This window comes from Triturus cristatus, chromosome 4_1, assembly GCF_964204655.1.
Source record: "Triturus cristatus chromosome 4_1, aTriCri1.1, whole genome shotgun sequence".
NCBI classification, from domain to species: domain Eukaryota; kingdom Metazoa; phylum Chordata; class Amphibia; order Caudata; family Salamandridae; genus Triturus; species Triturus cristatus.
Genome location: NC_140585.1, coordinates 978,365,351 through 978,385,562, shown reverse-complemented (window position 1 = coordinate 978,385,562; position 20,212 = coordinate 978,365,351). Strand labels below are relative to the sequence as shown.

General features: G+C 46.9%; 1 protein-coding gene across 1 annotated transcript in view; it reads right to left on the bottom strand.

Annotated features, from left to right (window-relative positions):
* Positions 1-747: 747 nt before the first annotated feature.
* The window catches only part of LOC146855930 (lysozyme C, kidney isozyme-like), a 236,292-nt gene continuing 216,827 nt past the window's right edge, over positions 748-20,212 (bottom strand). Inside the window, exon 4 of the mRNA XM_085653882.1 lies at positions 748-2,039. Coding sequence (XP_085510008.1) covers positions 1,973-2,039 — 67 coding nt within the window. The 3' untranslated portion in view covers positions 748-1,972. The remainder of the gene's footprint in view (positions 2,040-20,212) is intronic.

Here is a 20,212-nt window from a genome sequence, read left to right as displayed (position 1 = left end):
TTCCATTGTATTTCAGTGTAACCAATTTACCACTCAGACCTGTTAGTGACATTTTACTTTTTGACAGTCTTTTGAACATTTCATTTGTTTTTGCCATTTTTCTTCTTAAAGTATTATATTTTATTTAAATGTTTGAACATTGTAAATCCTTTATTTTTTGCTGATCGTTTGTTTGGCTAGCTTGATAAATACCTAGATGAAGTTTCCATAAGGATTTCCTGTTGCTCAGACCGGTCTTCTAAAAGGGAAGCGAGGTTGTACTCCATTAGACCTATTTGCTATCAGTGGTTCTCCAACTTTGGCAGTGTAGGAACTTTACAGCTTCTCACACCAAGACTGTGACATGTCTCCTGAGTAGCCGTATAAGTGCAATTCCTACAGCCCCTTTCTTAGTCATTGCCCACCCTAAGTGAGGTTGCCTAATAAATGCAGCCCAGACCACTTCCCTTCTAGTTTGAATTTAATTGGTTCTGTCAGTATTAGGCCAGGCCAAAAGGTGATGGCACATGCTTTTAGTTCACTGTATTATTGTCTCCTCCTAATTGTAAAGAGTGCTTGATTCACATATAGGAAACCGAGTAAAATGACAGTGAATTAATCCATGGCCGTTATCATAATATGCAATAAGCACTCCCCAAACTCTAGTTCGTGTCAACCTCTGTTTACACCACCTTTTATGTACCATCCGGTATATCATAGTTTCAAAACAATCTTCAGTCATCTGTAAAAAAAAGTAATTCATCAGCATTTATTGCTGGTGAGACAATCCTTTATTTAAACAATGATTCTACTTCTGTTGGTGCTGTGGATGGAGAGGATTGAGAGGCAACTACCCACATCCTTGTTATTCACATTTCCACTCCAAGCCTGCAATGCAGTGTGGCGGCAAGAATGACTGGATGAAAATATGATGTGCCAAACTGTAGACAGATACAGTACTGCAGGAATCCCGCACAAGATGTTCCAACTCGCACAGTGCCATACGTTCTCAAACAATATTAGCTGTCTTCACATGGTCTTCTGGAGAACTGATATCACGCATGGCACCAAGTGAGATGGAAACTCTGGAAGAGAGCTAGTTTCATGCTTGTGTTTGGAAGCTCAAGGTAATAAACGTCCATCAAGGTTTTTACAACCCCCCTAGGGTGTCAGCGGCAGCCTCAGAAGCCTTGTTGTTTGTTTATGTGGTAAGGTAGGTTTGGGTAGTCCCAGGCTGTAAGCCTCGCCCCTCCATGGTTGGCAAGGCAATGATGCATTGAAGCCTCACCACCCACTCCAGGCACTGCCCTTTCAAGGCCTTTTTCACACATACAAGTATTTTTGAAGTTGTTATGTCTTTGTGCACATCAGTGCAGCATAAAGTGTGAACACAATATTGTGGTATAGGTGTGAGTAAAGTACTATAATTTGATACGAGTATAACATTTTTATCTAGACAGCAGAAAATGCACTTAGTTCAATCTAGTTTCTACTTAGAAAGGGCTTAGTTTGAATTCACTGAACAAGGCTGGTATTTCTGAATTGTCGCACAGGATTAACAAGATTGGCTTGATCTCATCGGGCCACAAAATAAATGAAAACATTGAAATCATTTTTCTATGTTACTGTACTCATATTAAATAAACAGACATTTACCAATGTAAAAGTGTGCTTAAAAACGTCTGTTTGTTTGTGGTGCAATAGAACAGAAATATATTGCAATATAAATGAAGGGGAACCAAGTCCAACCAATACAGGGCACATATGCAAAGCCATAATTTAGAAAATTGTAAATACTACCACAGCTCCTGCTAATGATCTGCTCATAATATCAAAGCTGGATTATTGTCATCTCTTAAGTGGGCGGAAATAAGCATGCAGAAAAAAAGGTATGAATGGGGCTTCTTAAAACATGTTATAAATGATGCTTTGGCATACTAATTATCATTTGGATGTTTCTTGTAATAAACTTTTGTGATTATTATCCAGCAATTTATAGTTGGCAGTCTTCAATCCATTGAGAGAGATCTTTTCCTTTGCAATGAGTGTTCCATGCAACCCTGTGGGGCAAAAAATATGTCTGGTTAGACTAGATTACACGCAAAAACAGAGAAGAATTAGTAGCACATCATTTTTTTTATTATTGTATGGAATTAATAAGCTCTATGAATACTTCAAGCGCCAATGAGAGGACAAATTAAACACTTATTTTAAAACTGGGGTACATTGTAATGATGTACAGGACAATTCACAGACGAAAGAAAAAGAAAACAATGTTGCCTATATTTGCTCTCCAGCCTAATGTTTGTTCTCAACTCTTATGTGCCTGGGATGAAATGGCTACCCATACATTTGTTGACGATCGAACCGGTAATACTCGTCACCATTAGACCCCTAGCTAATTTGAAAGGGAGCATACAAGCTGGTTCAGTGTGTGTGCCAACAGCCTGGTAATGAGTCCTGTATTGCTGAATGCAGGTTGAACAAAGAAATTCCTAGAAAAAGGTAAACTATCAAATAGTGGATGCGATGCAGGAAAGTGGGATTTTATTTCTGTAGGAATTACTCATTTAAAAAATGTTTTAACCCCTTCGCTGCCAGGCCTTTTCCCCTCCTGTGCCACGCCCTTTTTTGGCTATTTGGGGTAGTGCGCGCTGAGGCCCCTGTAACTTTTTGACCACATAAGGTATCTACGCCAAATTTGCGTCCTTTTCTTCCAACATCATGGGGATTCTAAAGTTACTCAGGGTTTGTGGATTCTCCTAGAGGGGTCACAGAAATGAGCCAAAACACAGCAAAATGTTGTTTTTTTTCGGAAAAATTGGAAAAACAGGCTGCAAATGAAAGCATCTGGGTTTTTCGCTGCAAATGTTATCAAAAAAGAGTTTGTGGGGTTGAAATCACCATTTTCCCAGCTTTTCGGGGATACCAGACTTTTGTCAGAAATCCGACATTTTTTACACAATTTTGGCATTTTTCTGGGACATAGCCTAATTTTGCTATTTTTTGTGCTTTTGACCTCCTTCCAGTTAATGGCAGAAATGGGTACAAAAGCAATAATGGATCCTGGAAAGCTATACACTTTCGAGAAGAAGACAAAATTCTGAATTCAGCAAGGGGTCATTTGTGTAGATCCATCAAGGTTTTTTTATAGAAACTAACAGTTAAATATAGGATAAATTGAAAATTAGTTGAAAAAAAGCCTTTTGTGTCAACGTTTTCACCTGTAACTTCTTCTAATTATGACAGCTCTTTGAAAGCAATATACCATTACATCCGCTGGACATTACTGGTTGTGGGGATATATAGGACTTGTAGGTTCACCAAGAACCCGAAGAACCCAGAGCCAAAAACTGAGCAGCAACTTGCAATGGTTTTTTATTATGTACCGGGTATATAGTAATTATTCTGTAAAAATGTGTACATGGAAAAATCGGTATGAAAGACACCTATGTATTTCTGAAATGGGAACAAAATATAGAGTTTAGAAACAGTAGATATTTGCACATTTCTGAAATTGGGAATACTCATACTAGCATGAGACTTATCAGTCATTTTTTAGAATGACTTCTTTTTTACACAATATCTTTCATTTGGAAGGCAGAAATACATCGAAAGTCAATAGATAATAACAGTTCCTTTACAAAACTGAATTACCCTAAGTCTCCCGATAAAAATGGTACCTCACTTGTGTGGGTAGGCATAGTGCCCGCAACAGGAAACGGCGCAAAACGCAACGTGGTCACAACTCAATATCGCAGTGAAAATTTACCTTTTTTGGTAAAGTGCCTAGCTCTAGTTTTTTAACCCTAGCTCTGCAGGCATCTTGGGAAACCTAGCAAACCTATACATTTTTGAAAACTAGACACCCAGGGGCATCCAGGATGGGGTGACTTGACTGCCTCCCACCAGGGTCTGTTACCCAGAATCCCTTGCAAACCTAAAACATTGTAAAAAAAAACACATTTTCCCCACATTTCTTTGGTGGAAAGTTCCGGAATCTGCGTGGATCCACAAATTTCCACCCACCTTGCGTCCCCCAAAGTCTTACGAGAAAAACGGTACCTCACTTGTGTGGGTCAGCCTAGTGCCCGCGACAGGAAACAGCGCAAAACGCAACGTGGTCACAACTCAATATCGCAGTGAAAATTTACCCTTTTTTGGCAAAGTGCCTAGCTCTAGTTTTTGAACCCTAGCTCTACGGGAACCTTGGGAAACCTAGCAAACCTATACATTTTTGAAAACTAGACACCCAGGGGAATCCAGGATGGGGTGACTTGACTGCCTCCCACCAGGGTCTGTTACCCAGAATCCATTGCAAACCTAAAAAATTGACAAAAAAAACACATTTTCCCCACATATCTGTGGTGGAAAGTTCCGGAATCTGCGTGGATCCACAAATTTCCACCCACTCCGCGTTCCCCAAAGTCTTACGAGAAAAACGGTACCTCACTTGTGTGGGTCGGCCTAGTGCCCGCGACAGGAAACGGCGCAAAACGCAACGTGGTCACACCTCAATTTCGCAGTGAAAAATGACCCTTTTTGGCAAAATGTCTAGCTGTAGTTTTTGAACCGTAGCTCTGCGGGCACCTTGGGAAACCTAGTAAACCTATACATTTTTGAAAACTAGACACCCAGGGGAATCCAGGATGGGGTGACTTGACTGCCTCCCACCAGGGTCTGTTACCCAGAACCCATTGCAAACCTAACAAATTGACAAAAAAAACACATTTTCCCCACATTTCTGTGGTGGAAAGTTCCGGAATCTGCGTGGATCCACAAATTTCCACCCACCCCGCGTTCCCCAAAGTCTTACGAGAAAAACGGTACCTCACTTGTGTGGGTCGGCCTAGTGCCCGCGACAGGAAACGGCGCAAAACGCAACGTGGTCACACCTCAATTTCGCAGTGAAAAATGACCCTTTTTTGGCAAAATGTCTAGCTGTAGTTTTTGAACCCTAGCTCTGCGGGCACCTTGGGAAACCTAGCAAACCTATACATTTTTGAAAACTAGACACCCAGGGGAATCCAGGATGGGGTGACTTGACTGCCTCCCACTAGGGTCTGTTACCCAGAATCCCTTGCAAACCTAAAAAATTGACAAAAAAAACACATTTTCCCCACATATCTGTGGTGGAAAGTTCCGGAATCTGTGTGGATCCACAAATTTCCACCCACTCCGCGTTCCCCAAAGTCTTACGAGAAAAACGGTACCTCACTTGTGTGGGTCGGCCTAGTGCCCGCGACAGGAAACGGCGCAAAACGCAACGTGGTCACACCTCAATTTCGCAGTGAAAAATGACCCTTTTTTGGCAAAATGTCTAGCTGTAGTTTTTGAACCCTAGCTCTGCGGGCACCTTGGGAAACCTAGTAAACCTATACATTTTTGAAAACTAGACACCCAGGGTAATCCAGGATGGGGTGACTTGACTGCCTCCCACCAGGGTCTGTTACCCAGAATCCCTTGCAAACCTAAAAAATTGACAAAAAAAACACATTTTCCCCACATATCTGTGGTGGAAAGTTCCGGAATCTGCGTGGATCCACAAATTTCCACCCACCTCGCGTTCCCCAAAGTCTTACGAGAAAAACGGTACCTCACTTGTGTGGGTCGGCCTAGTGCCCGCGACAGGAAACGGCGCAAAACGCAACGTGGTCACACCTCAATTTCGCAGTGAAAAATGACCCTTTTTTGGCAAAATGTCTAGCTGTAGTTTTTTAAACCCTAGCTCTGCGGGCACCTTGGGAAACCTAGCAAACCTATACATTTTTGAAAACTAGACACCCACAGGGAATCCAGGATGGGGTGACTTGACTGCCTCCCACTAGGGTCTGTTACCCAGAATCCCTTGCAAACCTAAAAAATTGACAAAAAAACACATTTTCCCCACATTTCTGTGGTGGAAAGTTCCGGAATCTGCGTGGATCCACAAATTTCCACCCACCCCGCGTTCCCCAAAGTCTTACGAGAAAAACAATACCTCACTTGTGTGGGTCGGCCTAGTGCCCGCGACAGGAAACGGCGCAAAACGCAACGTGGTCACACCTCAATTTCGCAGTGAAAAATGACCCTTTTTTGGCAAAATGTCTAGCTGTAGTTTTTGAACCCTAGCTCTGCGGGCACCTTGGGAAACCTAGAAAACCTATACATTTTTGAAAACTAGACACCCAGGGGAATCCAGGATGGGGTGACTTGACTGCCTCCCACCAGGGTCTGTTACCCAGAATCCATAGCAAACCTAAAAAATGGACAAAAAAACCACATTTTCCCCACATTTCTGTGGTGGAAAGTTCCGGAATCTGCGTGGATCCACAAATTTCCACCCACCCCGCGTTCCCCGAAGTCTTACAAGAAAAACGGTACCTCACTTGTGTGGGTCGGCCTAGTGCCCGCGACAGGAAACGGCGCAAAACGCAACGTGGTCACACCTCAATTTCGCAGTGAAAAATGACCCTTTTTTGGCAAAATGTCTAGCTGTAGTTTTTGAACCCTAGCTCTGCGGGCACCTTGGGAAACCTAGCAAACCTATACATTTTTGAAAACTAGACACCCACAGGGAATCCAGGATGGGGTGACTTGACTGCCTCCCACTAGGGTGTGTTACCCAGAATCCCTTCCAAACCTAAAAAATTGACAAAAAAAACACATTTTCCCCACATTTCTGTGGTGGAAAGTTCCGGAATCTGCGTGGATCCACAAATTTCCACCCACCCCGCGTTCCCCGAAGTCTTACGAGAAAAACGGTACCTCACTTGTGTGGGTCGGCCTAGTGCCCGCGACAGGAAACGGCGCAAAACGCAACGTGGTCACACCTCAATTTCGCAGTGAAAAATGACCCTTTTTTGGCAAAATGTCTAGCTGTAGTTTTTGAACCCTAGCTCTGCGGGCACCTTGGGAAACCTAGCAAACCTATACATTTTTGAAAACTAGACACCCACAGGGAATCCAGGATGGGGTGACTTGACTGCCTCCCACTAGGGTCTGTTACCCAGAATCCCTTGCAAACCTAAGAAATTGACAAAAAAAACACATTTTCCCCACATTTCTGTGGTGGAAAGTTCCGGAATCTGCGTGGATCCACAAATTTCCACCCACCCCGCGTTCCCCGAAGTCTTACGAGAAAAAAGGTACCTCACTTGTGTGGGTCGGCCTAGTGCCAGCGACAGGAAAGGGCGCAAAACGCAACGTGGTCACACCTCAATTTCGCAGTGAAAAATGACCCTTTTTTGGCAAAATGTCTAGCTGTAGTTTTTGAACCCTAGCTCTGCGGGCACCTTGGGAAACCTAGCAAACCTATACATTTTTGAAAACTAGACACCCAGGGGAATCCAGGATGGGGTGACTTGACTGCCTCCCACCAGGGTCTGTTACCCAGAATCCATAGCAAACCTAAAAAATTGACCAAAAAAACACATTTTCCCCACATTTCTGTGGTGGAAAGTTCCGGAATCTGCGTGGATCCACAAATTTCCACCCACCCCGCGTTCCCCGAAGTCTTACGAGAAAAAAGGTACCTCACTTGTGTGGGTCGGCCTAGTGCCAGCGACAGGAAAGGGCGCAAAACGCAACGTGGTCACACCTCAATTTCGCAGTGAAAAATGACCCTTTTTTTGCAAAATGTCTAGCTGTAGTTTTTGAACCCTAGCTCTGCGGGCACCTTGGGAAACCTAGCAAACCTATACATTTTTGAAAAATAGACACCCATGTGCTTCCAGGGAGGCATGGCTTCCGTGGATCCCTCAACATTTCCTTACCCAGAATGCCCTGCAAACCTCAAATTTAGCTGAAAAAATCACATTTTTCACACATTTTTGTGTGGGAAAGTTGAGGCATCACCGGGCTGACACAAATTTCCTACCACCCACCGTTCCGCCGGGTCTCCCGATAAAAACGGTGCCTCACTCGTGTGGGAGGCCCAAGTTCCCGCGACAGGCAAGGCCCCAAAACGTATTGAGGCGACATGAAAATTGCCTACCTCAAAATGACCTGGTTTTGCAAGGGGGGTCACCTGGGTTTTTGGCCCGGTGCTCAGCGGCCACCTAGGGGAACCTACCAAACCCACACATTTCTGTAAACTAGACACCCGGGGGATTCCAGGGAGGTATGGCTTGCGTGGATCGCCCAACGTTTCCTTACCCAGAATGCCCTGCAAACCTCAAATTTAGCTGAAAACATCACCTTTTTCACACATTTTTGTGTGGGAAAGTTGAGGCATCACCGGGCTGACACAAATTTCCTACCACCCAGCGTTCCCCCGGGTCTCCCGATAAAAACGGTGCCTCACTTGTGTGGGAGGCCCAAGTACCCGCGACAGGCAAGGCCCCAAAACGTATTGAGGCGTAATGAAAATTGCCTACCTCAAAACGACCTGGTTTTGCAAGGGGGGTCACCTGGGTTTTTGGCCCGGTGCTCAGCGGCCACCTAGGGGAACCTACTAAACCCACACATTTCTGAAAACTAGACACCCGGGGGATTCCAGGGAGGTATGGCTTGCGTGGATCGCCCAACGTTTCCTTACCCAGAATGCCCTGCAAACCTCAAATTTAGCTAAAGAAATCACCTTTTTCACACATTTTTGTGTGGGAAAGTTGTGGCATCACCGGGCTGACACAAATTTCCTACCACCCAGCGTTCCCCCGGGTCTCCCGATAAAAACGGTGCCTCACTCGTGTGGGAGGCCCAAGTACCCGCGACAGGCAAGGCCCCAAAACGTAGTGAGGCGCACTACGTTTAGGACCCTTGCCTGTTGAGGCGCACTACGGTAAATTTGGGCATTCTGGGTAAGGAAACCACGCAAACCATACCTCCCTGGAATCCCCCGGGTGTCTAGTTTTCAGAAATGTGTGGGGATGGTAGGTGTCCCTAGGTGGCCGCCAAGCCCGGGGCCCAAAACTCTTAGGACCCCCTTTTCAAAACCAGGTTGTTTTGTGATAGGTAATTTCCTCAATAGGTTTTGGGCCCTTTCCTGACGCGGGCACTATGCCTACCCACGCAAGTGAGGTACCATTTTTCTCTGAAGACTTTGGGGGACGCAGGGTGGGTGGAATTTTGTGGACCCACGCAGATTCCAGAACTTTCCGACAAAGAAATGTGAAGAAAATGTATTATTTTTAACACATTTTTAGGTTTGCAATGGATTCTGGGTAACAGAACCTGGCGAGAACCAGTGAAGTCACCCCATCCAGGATTCCCCTCGGTGTCTAGTTTTAAAGAATGTACAGTTTTGCTAGGTTTGCCTACGTGCCAACTGCGCTAGGGCCCAAAATCCACAGGTATACACATTGCTAAAAAAAAAAATCGGAGCCCAGTGGGCTTTCTGCCGCCCTGGGGGGGAATCGGGGAAGGCGGTTTCATCCTGATATGCCCCTAAAGGGGCAGAAAGACTGTGGCTATTTTTTGTGGGGGTGGGGGCATTGGTATGACCATTTTGGGCAGCCCCCACCCCCACGCATAAAAAAAGCCTGTATTCTCGCTGGCGCCTACTGGGCTTTCTGCCCCCCCCCAGGGGCAGATCAGGGGCCACTGCCACCATCTGCCCTCCCGGGGGGGCAGAAAGACTGGAATTTCTCTGGGGGTGGGGTGGGGTATTGTCATGCCCATTTTGGGGAGCCCCTACCCCTACACTAATAAAACAAAAAAATCCATGGTTTCTAGTGGACATTCTGCGCCCCCAGGGGGGGCCAGATTGGGGGCTACAGCTCCCATCTGCCTCCTGGGTGGCAGAAAGACTGACATTTTTGTGGGGGGGAGAGTGGGGGCATTGGCGTGCCCGTTTCGGGCAGCCCACACCCTAAAAACAATTGCGCAAAAAAAACCCCTGGTGTTTACTGGGCTTTCTGCCCCCCCCCCCCGAAGGGGCAGATTAGGGGCCAATGCCCCATCTGCCCCCTGGGGGGGCAGAAAGACTGTAGTAATTGGGGGGGGCATGGGCCTGCCCGTTTTGGGCAGCCCCCACCCCTATTTTATTTTTTTTTTACAATTCCCTGGTGTCTAGTGGGCTTTTTGCCCCCCGGGGGGCAGATTGGGGGCCGATGCCCCATCTGCCCCCCCAGGGGGGGCAAAAAGACTAACATTCCCAAAAATACACAGGGGGGAGCAAAGGCCCTTGCCCAAGGGGCCGCTCCCCCCTCCCTGGTGTCTAGTGGGTGGATCCCTGCTTGGGGATTGCCCTCCTGTGGCGATCCCTAAGCAGGGATCCACTGGGGAGGGGTACCATTGGAAAGGGGAGATTCTCCCCTTTCCAACGATACCTCTCCCGTCTTTCTACGTGCTCAGGGGGCTGAGATAGCCCCCTGAGCACGTACAAAGTGAAACCTGAAATGAGCCTCTTGGCTCATTTCAGTTTCATTTTCACTGTAATGACGTCGGCGCGACGTGCGCACCGATCGTCATTACAGTGAAAGGGGGGGGGGGCCTCGGGTGCTGGGGAAGCTCTTCCCCAGCTCCCGAGGCTATTTTTGCAGAAAGGGAATTCCTCTGGTGCCCGCACCAGAGGGACTCCCTAGGGTATGCCTCATGACGAGCTGGACTCGTCATGGGCACAGCGCGACTGTGCTCAATGACGAGTCCAGCTCGTCATGGGCATACAAGGGGTTAAATAAAACACATTGGCAAAAACATGTGCTTATTCAGCCAGTGCTGATGGGGAGTTCTTGGATGAACTCAATGAATCATGATTTCCCACACAGCTTTACTAGCTGTATTCCCAGGGCTCGAAAAATCCACTTGCCCGCTCGCATTTACGAGCCAGATTTAATACGGGCGATCTATTTTTAGGTACTACTCGCCCTTTATAGTGAGTAGGAAGAGAAACTGACTTTTGACCTCTGTCTCTGAAAGCAGAGCAAATGTGACAAGATAGCAAGATTTAAAGGCATCTTTATTGCTCACAAAGTGAATTAGCAATAAAAATGCCTTTACATTTTGTTAACTTGGCACATTTGCTCACAGAGGTCAAGTGCATTACAGTTAGGTCCAGTATTTTTTTAAGTTACTAGACCTGCATGTCCAGTAACAATTTTTATATATTTTGAGCCCTGATTCCTCTTCTTCAACAAAGACATTTATGCACATAAGAGAAATATTCTCGTTGGCCTGTGCTGTTTGTTCCCCATTGTTGTCACTATTTGCTAATTAGACATGTTCCATGTACTCCACTATGCACTTTTCACTGTGTTCTAGTTTGGCAGGTACCATGCACTCTCATGTGCACTTTTCACTATTTTCTAGTTGGGCAGATGCCATGTACTCTTCTGTGCACTTTATTTGGGCATGCTATGTACTTTAGTTTGAGTGTGATGTTACAAGGCCTGTTTAAGTGCAAATGCTCGAAATTTCTGTTTGAACAAACCCTTGGTTCTTATTAGTCAAAAGCCTCTGTTTCCTGATGACCTCAAGGTTGCCTGATATGCTTGCTTGTTGTTTATTTGTTCAGCTGGCGTGCCATATAATTCAAGGTCTGAATTTCCTGCCACCGAGTAGTTAAAAGCCTCCCTCTCCTGCTGACCTTAAGGTTAACTGATATGCTTGCTTGTTGGTTATTTGTTCAATTACCCTAACGTCTAATGAAAGGCTTCCATTTTCTTCCCCAGTCTCCTGCCAGAGACAGCTTTTTTAATTGGCAGGAAACACTCAATAATCTTTGGGAAGGCTCCAGTGCCTAATTTGTTTGTTTACTCAACCTTCTATTTCCTGCCCCATCTCCTGCCAGAGGCATCCTTCTAATTGCCAGGAAATTATTTGTAATCTTAAAGAAGGCTCCAGATTAATACTTGCTTGACAGGCTACACATATTGATTTTAAACTCAGTCCCCTGATTGGCTTAGTCAATGTGTCTTGAGAGAAAACTGAGCCTCTCATCAGCGCTGTTTGTGCGTTCTGAGCCCTGCCACCTGCAACAAGAATAACCTGGATATTTTAGCGTGGAAGCTGGGGGCCATCATCCATTCTTGGAACTCATTCTCTTCCAGACAGCTTCCAACAATCCAGAACCCTAGAACCTGGTTAATCAGCCGGCACCGCCATGTCCCCAGTGCCTGGACTATAACAATTATTTGCAACTTTACGGTCCAGCTATTCTGAGCCATTACACGGTCCTCGGGTTAGTGCACTAACCAGGCACTTCTAGTTTTGGTATCTCCTTTTTCTTCAATGACACCCTAACAATTTGAGTTTGAATAGAAAAACCTTGGCTAAAGGAAAAGGGACAGTTGTATGAAGTAACACAACATTAAGGACAGATAAAGGCAAATTATACTTGAATGGAAATCTTGTCCATTGTCAGTACTGTAAATTAAAACTATGCGGGAGAGAAGCCTCAGCCTTTTTTTTTGTAACATAATTTTATTGATTTTACAAATAGTACAACACACAAAATTCGACTGTCAATATCAGTAGTGACTGTGCATTACAAATGGCAGTGGAGAGAAGCCTCAGCCTTAATATGAACAAGGCCAACCTGCCTCAAAGTGAAAACAACCTAGGGCCTGATTACAATGCGGAAGGCCAGCCGACCCTCTGCCATCGTACTGCAGTTTTCCACCCGCCATGGTAATCTGGCGGGTGGAAAACTGCAGTACGATGGCAGAGGGCTCACCACCACCCACCATGTGGAGGTCAGAAAGACCGACCGCCATGGTTCCGACAGGCGGTCATTTTCCGACCGCCTGTCGGAGCAGCCGCCTTGGCCAGCATGGCAGCGGTGCCTGTCAGGCACCACCGTCAGGGTTATGATATCCCTTTTCCGCTGGTCGTTTCACGGCGGTCAACCCGCCACAAAATAGCAGACGTGAAAAGTATTTGGGGGCCCGTAGCGGGCCCCCCTTAATCCCTGGGCCAGGGGAAAGAGCACTGGGGGGCCCATCTCCCTGCACCATGTGGCAGGTACCGCATGGTGCCTGCCACGTAGTGCAGGGAGATGTAAACAGTGCATTTTTAACATTTGACGGGTGCTGCAGCTAGCAGCAACCCGCCGCAATGTTAAAATAGCAGACACGCTCACCACGGTGGGGGTTGCATCTTAATAGCCCCTGTGGGACCGCCGTCTTGAAGGCGGGCAGTCGCACTCCCCGACACGATGGCGGATGGACTTCGTAATGACCCCCCTAATTCCTAATTAATGAAGCAGATTTGTGAGAGGAATCTCAAGCTCACCCTTGTTTGCTTGGCACTACTGAAAAGCCATTCTTCAGAGAAATGTGCATGTGGTACATGAACAGCAACATCAATTTAAAAAAAAAATATGTTAAAATTCCTCAATCAATGTTGTTACAGATTGTTAGAAATGGGGTTTCTGGTTGGCTAGGGTATGCACCTAAGCCAAGCAGAACTCGCCACTCTAGCCAGGGTAAGGAAGTTACGCACATCAGATAACCCCTGTTCACCCTCTTGTTAGCTTGGCAGAGAAGTCAGGCTCATCCCAGAGGCAACGTTTAAAGCGTTTGCCCAACACACACACACCAGTGACACACTAGTCACACCACAAAAAGAAATTCCATACGAGGTTAGATAAAAATATCCTTTCTATTGTACATAAAACACTTAAGACCACAATAACATAAATCACTTCACCAACCAGGTGATTGTCACAACATCACATAGATCATAAATCACTTTGCCATTAGGCAATGGTCATAACAGTATAGGTAGTGCACATAAGTAAATACTTGTGTGTTGCATCCATCATGAAAACATTAGGACAACATTATCACTGTGCTCATCATCCTAAAAACCCCTTTACATCAGGGCACAAATGTGATTTTTATGGATTAGGTGCATTAAAAAAATTGCTTCACAATATCAATACAACCCTAAACACATAGGGTAAATCTCCTACAACTGCATCAGCGCTTCTATTATAGGCTATGCGGTATTTAGTGATTCCAATTATGATATAGGAGCGTCTTCACTCCTTCTAACGGAATTATGGTAGTTTCTGGAAACACTCCTGTGTAATTTAATCAGGGCCCATCTGAACCATAAAGGCAGCGACAATCGTGGCCACTTGGTGCTGCCCCAGGATTGACACAAAAGGGGGAGGCACACACACAATAGAATGCTGCGGGCAGCCTCCTCTGGGCCCTGTGTGTTAGAATAACTTGGGGCAGCTGCCTGCAAACGTGCGGTGCAGCTGCAGACCCCTGCAGTCTCCCTCACAGCAGGGTAGCATGCCCGGAGCCCTCCAAGGCCTCCCGGATGACTGCTCTTTCCTCAGACCAGCCCCTTCCACATGCAGACAGCTAATTTCCAAGATCTCCCCCTGCACAGACTTACTCTTCTTCCAAGTCCACATGCCTCAAGCACCTCAGCTTCAGCGTAATCACAGTGCACCCTCCATACTTGCTGGTACGTCGATGTTGCCGGCAGCCACTTCCTTACTTCTCCTTTTCTGGGTGGTTGCTGGGCAACGGCTGGAACTCCGAGCAGCCGCATTGGTTGCCTGACAACGCTGGGGGCTGTTTTCAGCGCTGGCTCCACTGAAGAGTGGCCACACTCAAACTAGAAATCTTCTCTCATGGGGGCACTTCGTACTTCCCTTGATAGCAGCAAAGAGGATTGTGCAAAACTGGAAGCGCTTACCACGTGCTTCCCGGGCCATAATCAGGGTCACCACAAAGCGCTCACCATTCGTTGGGCTGCATACGAAGCGCTCCTCACGCCCTTTCACTTTTAGACAATAATAACGAAGAGGGAAGCTTCTCTAAACACTTCATATGTTCTTTGCTTTAAAAGTTGAAGAACAGTCTAGTCCTTCCTCTGCCCCAGCCAGAAGCAGCAACTGCAGGCCATCACACCCCACACAAATCAGGGACAGCATTCCTCACTTCGCTTCCAGCCCTCCTTCCAGGCAGGTTACCTTTTGACCCCACAAGGATCTTTCCTGAAGTCTTTTGTATCCCTGAGACTTCCAACAGGAGGCCAGCACACATAAGCCCTTTGAGATTCTTCACAAGCAGGATACAACAGCTGGGCAAAAAGAGTCAGTCCTTTTCCTCCACCACAAACAAAGGAAGCAACTGCAGGCCAACCCACCCCTCACACAGAAAAGGCAGCGCTCCTCACGCAGCCCTTCCACTCTTCTTCTTGGCAGGGTCCTCTTGTTTCTTGAAGTAATCTAAAGTCCTGGGGTTTTAGGTGCAATACTTATACCCCATTTTGTCATTGTTCTCTTTGCTGTAAGGGTCCAAACCAGTCCTGTCCTCCCTTATGCAGTATGACCACAAGGGGGGGATACAGCATTGTGAAAAAGAAGACACAGCCTATTCAGGGACAAGGGAAACTCCGCCCACCACTCTAAATGTAGACCAGGTCTATTCAGCCCAGATATGAATCACTAAGCAAGGCAGGACACACCTCAACCCCCTAGTGACTGTCTAGAGTGAATGTACATCCCAGCTTCTGTCACTCAAACACCAGACGCTGAATACACAAACAACCAGAGGCGCACAGAGTGGTAAAGCAAGAAAATTCCTACTTTTTAAAACTGGTATTTTAAAACACATAATTGTAAAAACCACCTTTACCAAAAGGTGCATTAATAAATTCTGAGTTCAGAGAGCCTAAACTCCATTTTACTTTCTTGTCCCTATGATAAGTACAAATGTTACAGTGCAACCCCAATGATAAGCCTTTCAATAGTGAAATATGAAATGCATAATATTTCACTATCAGGACATGTCACAGACATCAGTACATGTCCTACCTTTCACATACAGTGCAACCTGACCATGGGGCTACCTTGGGCCTATCTTAGGGGTGCCTTAGATGTAAGAAAAGGGAAGGTTTGGGCCTGGCAAGTGGGTGCACTTGCCAGGACAACATGGCAGTTCACAACTGCACGCACATACAGTACAGTGACAGGTCTGAGTTATGTTTACAGGGCTATTCATGTGGGTGGCACAACCAGTGCTGCAAGCCCACTAGTAGCATTTGATTTACAGGCCCTGCCACACACTGTGCACATTACTAGGGACTTACCAGTAAATCAAATTTGCCAATCATGGGTAACCAATCATTGTCACAATTTATACAGAGAACATATGCACTTTAGCACTGATTGGTAAAGTGCCCAGAATCCTAGTCAACGAAAACAGGGACAGAAAAATAGGAGGTAAAAGGCAAAAAGTTTGGTGATGACCCTGCAGGAAGGGCCAATTCCAACGCGGATGAATAAAATGCAATTAATAAAATGACACGAAAATATTTATAGCAAACAAAAGGAAACTAAAATGTCAGTGTTATCCGCTGGCCCCCAAACCATATTGCGCAAGTGAAACACAGTCACTGAATATTCCCCAAAATGTATAAGCTATGAAAAAATGGCTCTGAAACAGTAGCAGTGACTACTGTCCTTTGTTTACAGTACTATAGCCAAGGCTTTCCTCTAAAACACCACACAAAGTGGGCAAAGCACATTGACTTCAGGACTTGCCTTCTTCACATGTTCAGTAATATATAGATCATCAAGACAAGTATCAACTAGAGGTGGTTAACAATATGATTGTAAATATTTTGAGGGAGATTCATAAAGGTTTTGTCCAGGTTGAAGTTAGACTAACACCTGGAAAAATGTGCCTGTGAGTACCATATGCACGAGTCACACAACTATAATGAGACAGGGGGTGTGGTCAGCAGCCCAAGATGGTGGTCGCTTAAGCGACGTGCTCCGGGCCGGGGTCAAGAGATCCGACCTGAATCCAGCACTCCTAGCTATACCCGACGGAAGCCTGACAGGTAAGAAACTGCCTGTACCTGAGTGCAGTGCTCTGCTGATAATTCTGGGTCTCGGATTGCAGCGCAGAGCAGAGTTCCAGATCGTGTGGGGCTCCGGCGAGACACTGGGCCTGGCTGGTAGGAGGGGTCTGCACTGCAGCGGATTCGCCTAATCCTCACGCCGGGCTGCATCGTCCTGAGACCGGCTGGTGTCGCTACTTGAGCCCCTGAGCCCAGGTCCTCCAATTGATGCTTACACCTACCGCTCGGATTGGCCCCCAGTGAGTGCCCACATGCTATGTACCCGGTGGTGCTCTGAAACGCAGATATCATCCCCCCGCAGCGCTGCCCGGAGTTCCAGCTTACGAGAGGCTCCGGCGAGATGCTGGGCCTAGCTGGTGGCAGGGGCTTACGCTGCGGCGGACTTGCCTAATTCTGTCGCCGGGCTGCATAGCCCTGGATCCGGCTGGCGTCGTAACTTGAGCCCCCAGGACTGGGCCCTCCATCCGCTACTTGTCTCCACCGCCTGGATTGGCCCCCAGTGAGTGTCCACAAGCTACGCAACCTGTGATGCCCTGAGATGCAGTTATCCTTTCCCTGCAACACTGTATGGATTTGCCTGCTTCGTGACTGCTGGTGAGGGAGCCCCCCTCTAGGCATTTCACCTGGACTGGACATGCATGGCTGACGGTGATCTGTAACACTAATCGGGGCAGTGCTGTGGAACTCCAGATCGACCCAACAGGGGGGCCTATGTTTGCAGGTCAGTGGGGTCCCTCTCGTGGTGTCCGCTGGGGGGGGGGCATAGACTTGTATAGCCTACTGTGGTACCGGCTGGCCGGAATAATTCATAAGGCGGCACGTACTTTACTGCTTCCCCCCACTCTTGCCTCTGCCCCGCTGAGTGGTGTCTTGCTGGAGGCAATCTTTGAAAATCTTGCAAAATACCAGCTGGGCACCGGCTAGATTTGCTTAATTGACACTCTTCACCGGCTGCCTGGGTTGGAGCACCGGTCCTATATCAGTCGGCGCGCCAATCATCATGGGCAGAGGCAAGCCAAAATCAACCTCAAGATCCGGGGGGCTGGATAACTCTCACCGTCCTCCGAATGTTCTCCTGGCCGATTTTGAAAGAAATGCGTGATTCCAGAACTGCACTGGAAAATCGGTTGGGCACGATCTCTGTGGAGCTCAATCTGCTCAAGGACGACCATAGAAAATTGGCAGATAAAGTGAAGACCACGGAACGAACATTGGACACAGTGGTGCCACAAGTGACCACCCATGAAGAGCAATTATGTCAAATGCGTCAACAAATCGACTCTCTCCAGGCCCGCGCAGATGATGAAAAAGAGCGAACGTAATAACATCAGAATAGTTGGTTTTTCGGAAGGTTCCGAAGGCCGTAACTCGACGATTTATATAGAAAACTGGTTGAAAACTACAGTGGCCCCTGTCGGTTTATCTGCACACTTTACTGTCGAGAGAGCTCACCGGGTCCCTGCGCGGCGGCCATTGCCTGGTGCAAATCCCTGCCCAATATTGGCCAGAATCTTGAATTGTCGGGACCGCGACCATTTGTTGCAGGCAGCACGCGACAATGGCCCACTACAATTTGACAACGTGAAAATGTCTATCTTCCCCGACTACACGCTAGCTGTGCAGCGCAAACGTTTTTCATTCATGGAGGTCAAGGCATGGGTTTGTGCTGCTGGTCTCACATCTGCCTTACTGTTCCCGGCCAAATTGAAAATCATATATAATCAGCGTTCTTTATTTTTTGATACACCGGACAGTGCTTGAGATTGGCTGGACAGAACCTTCCCTAATACTCTGCCTGCTAGACGAATGGACTCTACTCAGCCGAGGTCACAGCGTATCCTCCGAAGGCGTAGAGGGGGTCTCCTTACACAGAGCGCGGGCTTCGGTACACCGCCTTGTCAGCAAGTGATGGAGGGTAGGCAGGAGGCTCTTCGAACTGCTATGGCCTTCCTGCCCACTCGTCCACCATTCAGCACAAGTCCTTCAGTGGAGGCCAACTCAGACTCTGACTCAGGCGGAAATGTGGCACTGTTCCCTTCCGTGTCTACGCAACTGAGTAATGACCCCTTGGGGTGACAGGTTTGTGGTAACCTTAGGACACGGCCCCTGCCTGGTTTGACTGCCCACTACCAATATGATATGTAGGCTGTACCATTACCTCCACAGCAAGGTGCACTAGCATATGTAACATTATGTAAGTTGGCGCTAATGTATTTGACTAACAGAATAGGGACGATATGGTGAGTCCTCCCCAGCCCGGCCGGTCCTGGGCGATTTCGTGTATTGTTCATCTTTTGTTCCTTTTACAAGAAGAAGAAATATTAGCGGCCTCCCCCACAGGCGTTAGCAACAGTTTGATGTGAACTATGTTAACTTTCCTTGCACAGTTTGGTCAAGCGAAGTTGGATCGTTGGACCCAGTATAGGGTTACAGTTCTATTGTTTGTAATTTTGCCACATGGTCTGATGTACGGGAGGTGGGATGGGGGGATTGCGGGGATGGGATCGGGGGGTTCTCGTTATGGTGCCACTATGACGTCCATTCCCAAATCCTATACTATTATATCCTGGAATGTCCGCGGAATGGGTACAATTCACAAGCGACAAAGATTAGCTGCACAATTACACCGCCGTAACGTTCAAATGGTGTTCCTTCAAGAGACACACCTCCCTCGGAAACTATGAAATGACTTTATCGCTGGAGGGGTCAGTTCTATGCAACAGCATATTCCACCTTTTCTAGAGGAACTGCAATATGGATAAGGGTGGGAATCCCTTTCTCCCTTACTGAGAGTAAGATATAGACGCCCAAGGGCGTTATGTGTTTATACGGGGGATGCTAGATGGTACTCAGGTGGTGTTAGGGTCCATTTACGCTCCTAATGTAGATCAGGATGCCTTTTTAGCACGCGTTTCTCTGACACTTGCAGACTAGTCACACTACCCCTGGGTATTGGGTGGGGACTTAAATGCGGTGTTTGATGTGTGTCTGGACCGCTCTCATCCTCCCTTATTGAACACTACTGCACGCTCCCAGGCTACTGCGTTGATGCGTTGGGCACAGGGATGGAACCTGATAGATGTTTGGAGGTCCCAGCATGTTAACATGCGTGAATACTCCTTTTACTCCCACCCCCATAAGCTGCATACCCACCTGGATCATTTACTTTGTTCGCCCAAATTGTCCCCGACTATTACTCAATGTACATTTCTAGGTAAGACAATATCAGATCACAATCCCATAGAATTAACACTCAAATGGTGCCGTTCTCCTGCACCTATCCCAACTTGGCGAATGCAACCCCTACAACTAGAAGATCAAGTATACCGTGCCACATTGGCTACAACCATAACCACATATTTTGCAGATAATGACGGCACTGCCACGACCAGATCCATTGAATGGAAAGCCTTTAAAGTGACAATCCGGGGTGTTTCCTGGGCTCCTTAGTAGGATTTAGGAGAGAAACAATTAGGGACAT